General features: G+C 38.8%; 1 protein-coding gene across 1 annotated transcript in view; it reads right to left on the bottom strand.

Moving 5' to 3' along the window:
• The window catches only part of C7 (complement C7), a 56,818-nt gene that overhangs the window by 28,613 nt on the left and 14,613 nt on the right, over nucleotides 1-13,592 (bottom strand). The window contains exons 5-7 of the mRNA XM_003792955.3: nucleotides 11,636-11,783; nucleotides 10,107-10,245; nucleotides 1,119-1,289 (exon numbers count right to left, since the gene is read on the bottom strand). Of these exons, the coding sequence (XP_003793003.1) occupies nucleotides 1,119-1,289; nucleotides 10,107-10,245; nucleotides 11,636-11,783 (458 nt within the window). The remainder of the gene's footprint in view (nucleotides 1-1,118; nucleotides 1,290-10,106; nucleotides 10,246-11,635; nucleotides 11,784-13,592) is intronic.

Genomic DNA, 13,592 nt, shown 5'->3' with positions numbered 1-13,592 from the left:
GAGTCCCAAACAGGAATAGTATTAAAGTGATGTCTCCGTCATTTCTGACTTGACCTCTAAAACCCCAAGGCCAAGTTTTTATGCCTTCCTCAAATAAAAAAAAAAAAAAGAGAGACTCAATTTATTAACTATTAATCTCACAAATACACATATAAAATAATATGTCCCTACTGTCTACATCTTTCCAATGACTCACAGGTAGGGTAACCACATAATTTATCACCCATATGTTATATTTACTAGTTAAGCTCCTTTGTAATGAGATCTTTTAAACATCTTCTAACCATCTTTTAATTATATTCAAGGTAGACTACAGATCTACCTTCTACCAAATCCCCACTGTATGAATAATATAATATGGAGATGATAAATATTTTTACAGTTTGTATTCCCACAGTCAGCTTCTTAGTCATAAAGTAAATAAAATCAATATTCCTTATGCCTCCCGTGGTGACACATTAATCAAGTTACTGACTTTAAGAATGAAAGAAATGTGCAGGTTGTGAATAATGATCAGCCTGAAAAATTCTTGAGCAGTAAGTCTGTATCAGTTAGTACCATTCATCTCAACTGTTCAGCTTCCTTGAAATCAAAGTTTTTGTATCTCAAAACAATGAAGCATTTAAAAATAAATCTTTTAACTTCCTTCAGAGGAAAATTTTGGTTTTTCAAAGGTAATAAGGTGTCTTTAAAATCTTTAGCTTCTTTTAGTTCTAAAAAAAACTCTAGCATTTGCATTTGGGAAACATAAATGGCATTAACTGGATTTTTAACAATTGTATCTGTAACCTAACACATAAAATAGCAGCATCAGTTATTATGAAGGAGAAACTTAGAGTAATTTAAAACAGAAGGTTTCAAAGTAATAATATTTTCAAGGTTTTCAAATAAGAAAAAATACTTTGATGAGAAAATTAAAAGTATAAATGTATTATCAAAAAGAATTAATTAAGTGATATTTTACCTGTTTAAAAAAAAATGTGTTGTGTCTTAAAGGAGGTACTCTTGCCCTGATTTAAAAATGAAACCTGATCCTTTTGATAAATACACTTTTGTCAATGTAAGCAATACTTAAACCCAGTAAAACATGGAAAAATTAGCTGATAATTTGTACTAACCTTTTTCTTGTGGATTTCATTGGTATTTGAAGTATAACTGTGTGAAGAAGATGATGAAGAACTAAACAAGAAGCGCCTTTTAGCAGACGATGTATGTTCTGTCGATGTGTGTTTTACATAAGACCAACTACTGTTGTAAAACTCATAATTAAAATCATTGTTTACTTTCACCTACAAAGGAAATGAAAGATTTGGCTATGACCAAATTAAGGCTTGGATATACCCATTATATTTTTGTCATGGATCTTTTAACATCTTTCATACGCTCTTCCACAAAAGACAAAGCTCTTCGTTAATACAAAACAAATGTGACTGTCATTGAGACCTGGCCTATGTAAACATGAGGAAAGAATTCCTTCTACAGTTGCTCTTTGTTAAATAGGAAATATGGTATCAATAGTGGTAGTCCCAAGTGATTCACTAAACACATTTTTATATAAACAACTTCTACATTCCTTTAATGTCAACATTTAGCCCAGAAGTGAGCAAATTAACAAAACTTCATTAACAGACAACTATAAAGCATTTCTCTCTTGATATTTTTTTGTAATAAAGGGGGATAGAGTTGCAAATAGGTAATAGAAAGCCATCAGAACTTTTGGACTTTCTTTCAGAATTCTCTATGTGATCCGGTAGTAAATTTAACTTTCTAATTTTGTTTGACTTGAATAAATGTTAAAATAGGATATTTTCCTGTGCTAGGTGGTAAAAGAAAAACCATCCCAGGAGATTTTTTTGGAGACATACTCTCACTTTGTCACCCTTGGTAGAGTGCCGTGGTGTCATAGCTGACAGCAACCCCAAACTTTTGGGCTTAAGCGATTCTCTTGCCTCAGCCTCCGAGTAGCTGAGACTATAGGTGCCCACCACAATGCCCAGCTATTTTTAAAGACAGAGTCTTGCTCTTGCTCAGGCTGACCTCAAACTTCTGACTTCAAGCAATCTGTCAGCCTTGGCCTTCCAGAGTGCTAGGATTACAGGCCAGGATTGAGCCACCATGCCTGACCCCAAAAAATTTTAAAATAGACAACAGGTTAGTCACACGTGGCTAACTGAGAAGTAACAGTTCCAGCTTTCATTAAAGAGAAAAACATTGATTTAGCCTTTAATTTTAACTTTAGATCAAGGATCAAAAAGCAATGCCCACAGGGGGCTAGCAAGTCACATAAATGTTGCAGGCATCCACTGGAAAGGATGACAGTGAAAAGGTGAGCACATACCTTCTTTAAAAGGGACCATTCTCAATCCCCTCAGACAGTCACCATATGTCACTACAGGTTCTAGGGTTGATAAATTGTCTAGGTTTTTGTTTTTCAAGAGATAAAACTAAATCTTTATGTAAAAATCTCTCAAAATTATAGGTAACTAATTTTCTAACAATGTCGGTCCCTGTGGGAATAAAACAAAATGTACGAGCAGACTCTCTCTCACAGTGCCTGCTCTATATAAATATTCAAATTGGGAGCTCTCCTTCCACAAGCATTTGTGTTTTTATTGCATGTACATACACATCTGTGTTTGAGATCAAAGCCTAAATGAGCACAGAGAAAACGGAAATGATGAAAATGATACACTTTTTTAAAGAACTAAAATGAAAGAAAATGACAACATTATGCAGTCGTCCTAAATGATACTTATGAAGACAAAATACTCATGTTGTCCCATTAAATGAGAAAGGGGGTAAAAATGAAATTCTTGTTCACTACACCCATCCAAGTACACAACTTGCCCAGTCATAAAAGACGGCAAAGAAATATATCCAAATGCCAGAAAATATGATATGACTTTTATTCCTACCCCATATTGAATATTAGGCATGCATGCGAATAAAGATAAGAAGATAAGAGAAGATGGATTTAATCAGACCCTTTACTAGAGCACGACTTTCATTACATTGTGACATTAGTTTGTTGGATAAGAAGGCATTCTTCAAAGTGCTGTTAGAGATTCCTACTGTCATGAGTGTCTCAATTCTATTTGTTGTTAGATAAACACAAAATTTAGCATTTTGCCTTTTTTGAGAAGGAAAAGTTATCTTTCTTTCAACGTGAAAAAAAAAAACAAACCCTAGCCTATTTTTCCAGATCTTTAGAACCACAATTCAAATAGTTGATTCCTCATTTATGTAAATAAACCTCTTAGCTCAGCCTCTGCTCTCTCCTCTCTACCCTAATCATAGCTGCAGGAGTCATCTTTTCCAAGGTAGTGTGATTGTATTAAATTTTCTTTAATTAACACTGTCCTCCTTCCAGCTTAGATCATGGATTCTCCCAAACTGATCCTTCCTCTGAAAGCACAAATTCAAACATCCTACACACGTACAGCTCTTATTCTTCTAACTCCCATGTCGTTACTGCCCCTTCTATTATGCAACTTCATAGAAACACGTTCTTCACCTTCTCCCTCTTTCTCCTATCAGGACTTTGAGTTTTCACTTCCTTCCTGCTGTAGCTCAGGTTCACGGTTCATAACTTCAACCATTCTCTGGCCCAGTGAACTTCACTTCCTTGCTTAGATGTCCTGCTTTCATGTTTGCCTGGAAAAAAACTTAAATCTAGTCGATGCTTGTGGCTAAGCTGTTTAGCTGGACTACAGCAAAATCTCACAACTGTGCAGAGTGGTGCCACTGTAAATCCAGTCGTGATTTGTGCCCGCAGTGAAATGCTCAGTACTACTCCATCCAGCAGGCCTATTCTCTGCCTACTTTCCTTGCTCCCTCCCACTCTGTGTAATAGTGACTTTAAAATTCTGCAAAATTTTGAAGACTTTTCCCAACTCAATTCTCCTGTCCTACAGCCCCTTCCTTCACTCTCAGAAGATGATCTTTCCTTTTCTCTATAAACACTCCCACCTTCAGACAGAGACCTCTTAAACTGCCAGCTAGCAAATCTACACACTCACTAACATTTCTTTCCTTCTTTCCCTTCATCGGTAACCCGCCTCCTGTCTTAGACTAAATTCTATCTCTTCTCTGCACAGGCAATCCCCCAGTTATGAATGAGATGGGTTCTGTAGGTTTGTTCTTAAGTTGAATTGTATGCAAGCTAGAAGAGGTAGATTTACCTATTACCTGTAATAGCCTCTGTTCATAAGTGTAAGTTGTACATCAGTCAGATGCTTGTAACTCAGGGACTGCCAGTGTTACATTCCCTCCAATCTCTTCAAAAAATGGATTAAATTGGTTGATTGTTCCTTCTCCTATGGCTTCAAATTTTCTTTCTCTACTGGCTTGTTTCTATCAATACTTTTACATATTCTAAACCAACCAACCAACTAAAGAAAGGAAGGCTTTTCCTATTAATACACACTCCCTCTCTAGCAAATTTCCTGCTTTTCCCTCTTACCACCTTAATTGTCTTAAATTCCTCACCTCCCATTCACTCTTCCACCTGACTTCCAATAAGGTTGCCAGCATCTCTCTTATCTCACCAGATGGTGACACTTCTGCCAACGTTATTCAACACTGTTCCTGCTCTCTCTTTCTGGAAACACTTCTCACTTCTGTTGGCTTCCTGGTTTTCTTCTTTTCTCTCTGGATTTTCCTTCTTAGAGTCTCTACGGCATCTCTATCACTCTTTCTAGTCACCAGTTACATACTAATAACCACCAAATGCATATCTCTGGCCCAGCTTCCTCCTGAGCATTTGGACAGGCACCTAAACTGAACTTGCCTTCTTCCTGCAAACTAGCCCTTACTCAGCTCAGTTAATTATATTTTCACCTGGTCCAAGTCAGGAAGCCATTCATATCCCCAACTGCTCACTCTCCATCATCCCCCATAATCAATCATTAACCAAGTTTCTGAAAGTCATTACCATGTCCCATGGAGGTTATCACAACAACTTTCTAACCAAATTTCTTTCCTTAAGTCTGTCATCCTCCAATGGATCCTCTAATTCAGTGATTGTCAACCTGTGGGTCACAACCCCTTTGAGGATCAAACAACCCTTTCACAGGGGTAATCTAAGACCATCCTGCATATCAGATATTTACATTAAGATTCATAACAGTAGCAAAATTACAGTTATGAAGTAGCAGTGAAAATAATTTTATGGTTGGGGGTCACCACAACATGAGGCCCTGTACTAAAGGGTCGCAGCAATAGGAAGGTTAAGAGCCACTGCTCTAATTCATTCTCCACTGCTCATAGAGTAGGATCATAGAATTTTGTTTTCTTTGAGACAGAGTCTCACTCTGTAGCCCATCACAGCTCACTGAAGCCTCAAACTCCTGGACTCAAGCAACATTCCTGCCTCAGTTTCCTGAGTGTCTGGGACAATAGGCACAGCCACTCCACCCAGCTAATTTTCCTATATTTCATAGAGACAAGGTCTCACTCACTATGTTGCTCAGGCTGGTCTCAAACTCCTGGCCTCAAACCACCCTCCCACTTCAGCCTCCTAAGTACTAGGATTACAGAAATGAACCACTGCACCCAGCCAGAATTCCCTTCTTAAACTCCCCAATGGCTCTTTTTTTTTTTCTAGAACCAAATCAGAACATGACAATTATGCAGTATCTCTGCCCCCCCCCGCCACCGCAATGGCTCTTTGAAATCCAAACTACTTAACCAACCAAAAAAAAAAGTCTTTTTAAAAATATTTTCTGATCACTCATAAACTTATTATTTTTGTTTGTTTTTGAGATGGAGTCTCACTTTGTCACCCTCGGTAAAGTGCCATGGCATCACAACTTACAGCAACTCAAACTTGGGCTCAAGCAATTCTCTTGCCTCAGCCTTCTAGTTAGCTAGGACTACAGGCGCCCACCACAATGCCCGGCCAGTTTCAGAGACAGGGTCCTGCTCTTTCTCAGGCTGGTCTCAAGGCAATCTACCCACCTTGGCCTCCCAAAGTGCTAGGATTACAGGCATAAGCCACCACGCCTGGCCCTATAAACTTATTTCTTTTTTTTTTGAGACAGAGTCTCAAGCTGTCCCCCTGGGTAGAGTGCCATGGCATTACAGCTCACAGCACCCTCTAACTCCTGGGCTCAAGCGAGTCTCCTGCCTCCACCTCCCAAGTAGCTGGGACCACAGGTGCCCACCACAATGCCCAGCTATTTTTCAGTTGCAGCTGTCATTGTTGTTTGGCGGGCCCGAGCTGGGGATTCGAACCCGCCACCTTAGGTGTACGTGGCTGGCGCCTTAGCCGGTTGAGCTATAAACTTATAAACTTATAAGCCTATAAACTTATTTCTTATAACTCTTTACACTTTACTCTGTAATCCAGCCAGTATGGACTTCATTCAGTTATTCAGAAGTGTCCCTCTAGCCCTCTTGTTTTTTCATTTTCCTCTCTCTCCCTGTCCCTCACTCCTCTGTATATAGAGGCTGATGATAAAGATAGATATAGAGGTAAGGATAGTAATTATCTTTACTGTATATACATACACACACTGTACTACATACATATAATACATATATGTGTATAATATTACTCCCATCAGAGTAGAGTACTGTTAAGAGGGGGCTTTGGAGCCAGACTTGCAGGATTCCAACCCTCTGTTTGTTCTCTATCACTTCTAGGACTATGAGTAAGCTATTTACCATTTCTGTGCTTCTGTTTCAGCACCTGCAAAATGAGATGATAGTACCTACTTCCATGGGTTATTATAAGGAAAAAGATCCTTGGAACAATGCTGAGTATATTAAAGTGTCTTGTATCATCATTCAAATTATTTCTAATTAACAAGATAGCTTTAGAAATCTCAGGTAACTAGTCCTCATACCAACAGAGGAAACGAAGGCTCCAATAATTTAGCATGGTTAAAACTGCCTTTAGAATATGTTTTGATATCTATCTAGGATTTCTCTTCAAAAATAAAGAAGCCCAAATATAGCAGAATCCATGAAATGACTCCAACTTGATCTTTAACTCATTCTCCTCTGCAACTCATCACATGCTGAGAACAAACAACAGTCTTCCAGCCATCTCTCAAGCTGAGCTGAACTGGGACCATCCCAAGCAACCACGGGGCAAAAAGGTACTTAGGTTTCAAAGGCCTTCCTTGCTATATAAGAAGTATGAGTGAACACAACCGGCACTGTGGCTCACGCCTGTAATCCTAACACTCTGAGAGGTGGAAGCCAGAGGATCACTTGAGGTCAGGAGTTCAAGACAACCCTGACCAAGAGTGAGACCCCATCTCTACTAAAAATAGAAAAATTAGCCAAGCATCATGGTGGGCATCTGTAGTCCTAGCTACTCAGGAGGCTGAGGCAAGAGGATCGCTTAAACCCAGGAGTTTGAGGTTGCTGTGAGCTAGACTGAAAACAGCACTCTAGCCTGGAGAACAGAAAGAGATTCTGTCTCAAAACAACAATAACAACAAAATATAAGTAAACAGACACCAAAGTAGGTGGATAAGAAACCAAGTTTGCCTAGATAAACCATAATGCTGAAAACCAAAACAGAGATTACAAGAGAGATCGACTGATTTCGTTTTGTATAAGGGTTTACTAATATTTATGTTCCAATAAGGCTAAAGTCATCTTCCCCCTCACAGAGAGCCGAATACCCACTGGGCACTCGATCAACATATCTGAACTACGGGGGACATGGCGGGCTCCTTAGCCACCTCTGGGAGTAGCACTTAGATGACTGCCCCTATTTCTTCCATCACTGGGAAGAAACTTATTGCCTATTTCTTCCATCTCACTTTTCTCAGACTGGGTTCTCAAAACATCTCTGTTCCTCACTGAGTAACAGGCTATGATTTTTCTCTACTCTGACAAACACCTTCCCATTCGGTGACTAGAAAGGCATTTCAGAGATCAATCCGAAAAGCAAGCCCTGGTGAGGAAAACGAACATGAGGATCATGCTGTTATTCCATTATCCTGTTCTCAGAAGGGCAGACTCCCTGCATGTACACCTTCCAGGGAAGGCAGAAACCCTCCTCTTTCTCGTTTTCTCTTCTCTGAAACTTTTCAAATTTGACCCTTCAGAAATGTACATTCAATGCTCCCCATTTAAGTATGAAAGAACTAGCAACACATCCTTCTCAGAATGGGACGGGGAATTCTCTAGATAGGTCTATCTTACCGTCTCCTTTCTGGCCAAAAGTTAAAGTGCTATACGTAGTATTCATTGTGTTAAACTTAGAGCTGAAAAAGAAATTAAATGCATACATGGGGAAGAGTAAAACGTAATAGAAAAATAAAGACTTGTGATATCGGACAGCCTGAATCCAAATTCTACTACTTATTAATATAGTGACCTGTAGAGTTAGTCAGATGAAGTCCCGTGCATCTTGATTTCTCCACATATAAAAACACAGTAAGATATTACTTACCTTCCAAGGCTGTTGTGAGGATTAAACCTATGCTAACCACCTAAGGGGATCCACATACCACAGTAGATATTAAAAAGTAGGGAGCTGTGATTATTTTTCAAATCTGCTTTACTCCTCGTATTTATGATTCAATCACTTTTAAATGTAACTAACTTATTCTGTTGTAAGTTGGAGGATGGGGAGTGTGCTGTTTATAATCCAAACTGCTTTCTGGAGAGGATTAATTTGGATAAATAAAAGGCCTTCTTGTCTGAACATCTTAGTAGTTTGGTTTATACATTTGGGAATAATATAATAGACAAGGAAAGCTGGATTGAATATTTTCGGAGTTCTAAGATAAAAGGGAGGAAAAGGAGTAAGAGAGGAGATCGTAGAAGAGGAGCTCAAGAAAGAAGCTAAAACAGGTGGAGGCCAGAAACCTCATTTGGTTGAGGCTGTGGAAGGGTATTTTAAGATAGAGGATGCCAACCATTGTTGTTTGAATGTGTGTGTACTAAGGCAACAGAAATCTCTATCTTCTCCAATCTTGAGGGAAGTCCCCTAAAGCCACAACTATTATGTGTCCATAGACTCTGTGTTGAAATTGGGGAACAGGATAAGGTTAGGTGGGGGTGATGGGAAATAGCATTCAAGAAACACAGCCAGGAACCAGAGGAGATACTGAAATCATAAGCAGAACTTAAAAGTCAGGAAATAGGAACATTGACAAGAATGCGGAGTAGAAGCTGCTCTCCCACACTGCGAGTGGGGGTATAAACTCATCCAGCCATTTTGGAAACTTCGCCCAGTAAAGTTTAGTATATGCTTATCTACAAGGCAGTGATTTGAGTTCCAGGTGTGTGCCCTAGAGAAACTCTAGCTCATTTGTATGGGACTCATGCACAAGGATGTTCAAAGCATTTTCGTAAGAAGAAATTGGGAACAGCAATAAAAATGCCACCTGCATCAGCATGAATAAATCTCAAAATCATAATTTTGAGTGAAAAAAATAAGTGATAGAAGAATATATACTATTTATACAAATGGAAAAAGGCAAAACTAAATCACAAATTTCTATTTAGAGACAAAACTATATAGAAAATAAACATTAACATAAAAGCAAGGAAATGATTAATACAAAGAAGATAGTGCTTGACTGGTGCAGGGGGGACTTGATCAGAGAGGAACACAGCAGAGCCTTTAAGTCACTAAGCAATATGCTAATTTTAAAGTGGATAGTGGACACCTAAGGGCATTCATTTTATTAGTTTATTCCAGACTACATATATACATTATCTACACAGATGAAATATTTCATGACTTTAAAATAAAAGCATTTTCAAATGAGTTGACACTGTGGCAATACAAGGAGATTATTGTTACCAGTCATGGCCAGGGTCTTGAGTTTTAACCCCCATACAGGGACGGAGAGCAATGTCTTGGGCCCACGTATAAAATGGAATTGAAAATGAGGCATAAAAATATGTCATCTTGAATGACACAGGATAAAAGTATTATTGAATGACACAAAGTCAATGTGTCTTTGCCCTTTCCCCAAGAGCTAAAGAATGTTCATGTTTTTAAGTCCACATAGAAGATTTATAAAAATTGACCACATATTAGGTCATAGGTAAATTCTTAACAAACATCAAAAAGTCAGCATGACCACTGATAATTCACAAAGCAGAAATTAGTAATTAACGTAATTAAGTACCTGGAATGTATAGGAGAGAGCATTTCCACTCAGTCTGTAGAAATCCTTTCCATCCCCACTAAACACCTTGCGGCACTGACCACCAAAACTTTTGGTATTGATGACTCTGTTCCTAAACTGGTCCGTGAGGGCATTGTAACTGTTAGAAGGAGGAGGAACACAGGGAGGAAAGAAAAGGCAGTCAAAAACCAGAAATAACATTTGCTGGGAGGAGCGGGGATCATTATTAGAGGACTCTAGAAATTCTCAAAATGCATTAAGTTCAGCAATTCTTTGAGAGAGTTCAAATACAGAGACTAGCAGCTTAATGCACACCAGACATTATCCAGCTTCCCCTGCTTGGTGTAATAGCTAAAACTACTAGCTGGGAAAATCCAACATCCTTTCATCCTAGAACAAATTTGGGAAACACACAGCTTTGTTGTATCTATGGCAACAGCTAGCTTCGAATTGAAACTATAGACAAAAATGACACAACTAAGGTTACTCTTCAGGACAGAGAGTGCTCAACAATGAATTTCAACTAATTGCCTCTTGCTGAATGGTATACTTTCTAAAGTAATTTCACCCTGTGTGTCTGTTAGTAAATTTCAAAATCTTAAAGAAAAATCACATCTATAACTCTAAAGTAGATTATTTTAAAGCCTGGAAACCTTAAGTTAGATGACTACTAAAAGTTCTTCAGAATTCTTTGTTTGTATTTTGTTTTTTGAGACAGAGTTTCACTTTGATGCACTTGGTAGAGTGATGTGGTGTCATAACTCACTACAACCTCAAACTCTTGGGCTCAAGGGATTCTCTTGCCTCAGCCTCCCAGTAGCTGGGACTACAAGCGCACACCACAATGCCCAGCTATTTTTTAGAAAGGGGTCTTGCTTTTGCTCAGGCAAAACTCCTGAGCTCAATCTACTTCAGGTGTAAACTCCTGAGCTCAGATGATCTACCCACCTTGGCGTCCCAGAATGCTAGGATTACAAGCATGAGCCACAGCGCCCAGACTCAGAATTCTTTTGGAAAGAGCAAACAGGTTTCTCTCAACTTCTCTTGAAAATAAACATTCTAGCAAGTTTAGGCAATTACTTTTCAGCCTGAGTATGACAACATACTATTTTTCTCTTTTCTCCCTGTTTCCAACCTATTGTGTCTTCATTCTCTTGAATAGCCCCACATTATTAAATTAACTTATTTTCTCTCTCTCTCTCTCTCACTCTCTCATTTCCCCACACACTGACACCCCCAATATGGTGAACTACTGTCCAGATTTCCCTGGGACTGAGGGAATTTTAGTGCTAAAACTAGGACCATCCCAGTGACAATGAATCACTCTACATCTTACCACATGTATCCATCAGTATACAGGTATAAATAAAACAAAGTTGTTTTAGGAGGTGGAAAAGAGCTCGGAGCCACTGAGAAGGTTTTGCTATTAGATAATTTGTTATTGGACTCACTGAGCCATAAGATAAAATAAAACAAAATTTAAAACTACAATCCATTGAAGTACTCAAGGAAGCTGCCCAGTACCTTACCCATTTCCGGTAAGTTCTATATTGGGAGGGGGTTTTTCTACATCACAGACAGGTTTCCTTTCTGAGTCCTCACATCTGTCTTCATCGGCACTGTCCTCCTCACAGTCAGAATCCCCATTGCAGACCAATGATCTGCTGATGCATTGGCCTGAGCACAGAGAAAATCCACATGCAGAAATGAAAGAGAGAAGAAGGGAAACCCAATCAAGGATCAGAAACATTTTGCCTGCCACCCCCAACACTGCCCTGTTACTCGAATGTGAATTTGAGATAAATCTCAGAGTATCTAGGAAAGAACGAGTGATGATCTTGGTCTCTGCTTCACAGCACACTGAGATGATTCTTAACCCTGACAAGACACAAAACTGAAAATAAGACCCGAATCCAAAATTTTAGGCTCTCACTCATAATCATCAAATAGTTTATCTAAATCATAAAATGCTAACCACTGGGCAGATAGATTGACCTCTTGCTCTTCAATTTTCAATTTATCTTTCTGTAATCACTCAGGAAGATGATAAAGTTGAGCTTTTCTTGGTGATTGAGATTCATAAGCCTTAAGAGCCCAGAAACTCAGTCCAAAGGTTGAAACTCAACATTTCTTTAGCACCTATTCTCTGCAAGACACTCTTCTAGTGTTGGGGTGCAAATATGAATAAAAGTGGCCTTTGCCAGAGTTTTCATATACTTTACAATCTAATGGGAACTACTGTGAAGACATAGATCACTGTAACCCAGCAACATAATTGTTAAGATAGACGTAAACCCAAAATGTCAAGAAGGCACTGGAGAGTACCAGATGATGTAGCCCCTTCCTACTTCTCCAGCGTCATCTCCAGCCATTCTGTTAGCTTTGTATGGTCTCATCATACTGGACTACTTATATCAACAAAACGCTGGACTTTCTGTCATCTCCCGCCATCTTGACTTACAATTCTCTCTGCCTAAAACAGTTTTCCCTACCTATGTCCTTCTTAGCCTTCAAAAATCAAATTAAACATTATCTCCTTTTAAAAACCATCCCTACCCCACAGGTTATGATGTATATTATTTCTCTGTGTCCTTATGCTTTGTGCACAACTTTCCCCATAGTATAGCATGTGCCCCATTATACTGACACTCAAGTGAACGCAGCAAACAGTTCTGAAGAGTCTATCATGTACTGGGCACTACAGACGGCAAATGAAGAAAATATAGTCCATGCTATCAGAGTTCTACCAAGAGAGAAACGTCCAGGCCAACAAATAATCCAGATTGCAAATGAGACAATATACACAGGAAACACAAAGAAATGATTTGTTAATTATTAACCGTTCTACAAGTTGGGGATTTAGGGAAGACTTCCCAAAGGAAATATTATCTGATTTAGATTTTGAAAATAAACTAAGTAGCAGTTTGACAGGTATTATTGAGGAGCAATTCTAACACAAGGATTATCTATGTACTATTCTGCCCCTAAAATTTCAGTACTTTTTTCTTTTTTTGAGACAGTCTTACTCTGTCACCCTGGCTAGAGTGCAGTGGCATCATCACAGCTCACTACAGTCTCAAACTTGCTAGGCTCAAGAGATGCTCCTGTCTCAGCCTCCTCAGTAGCTGGGACTATAAGGACATGCCACTACACATGGCTAATTGTGTTCTATTTTTTGTAGAGAAGGGATCTCACTCTTGCTCAGGCTGGTCTTAAACTCCTGGCTTCAAGCAATCCTCTGTCTCTGCTTCCCAGAGTGCTAGGATTCTAGGCCTGAGTCACCAAGCTGAACAAACTTTAGTATTTTAGAGGGAAAGACTATGTGTTTCACTTTTATGTTCACAACTATCATCACTATATTTGGAACATGATAAAAGAAACAAATGTTTATTGTTGAATTAATCTGGCTACATAAATGCAATGTAGACAATAGCTTAAGTAGTGTTCAATGCCAAAGTTTATAATATGTCAGTTACCCAATACACA

This window comes from Otolemur garnettii, unplaced genomic scaffold, assembly GCF_000181295.1.
Source record: "Otolemur garnettii isolate 467f Iridium unplaced genomic scaffold, OtoGar3 scaffold00063, whole genome shotgun sequence".
Lineage (NCBI taxonomy): Eukaryota > Metazoa > Chordata > Mammalia > Primates > Galagidae > Otolemur > Otolemur garnettii.
Note: the sequence above shows the minus strand (reverse complement) of the source record. Positions and strands in the feature narration are given on the sequence as shown.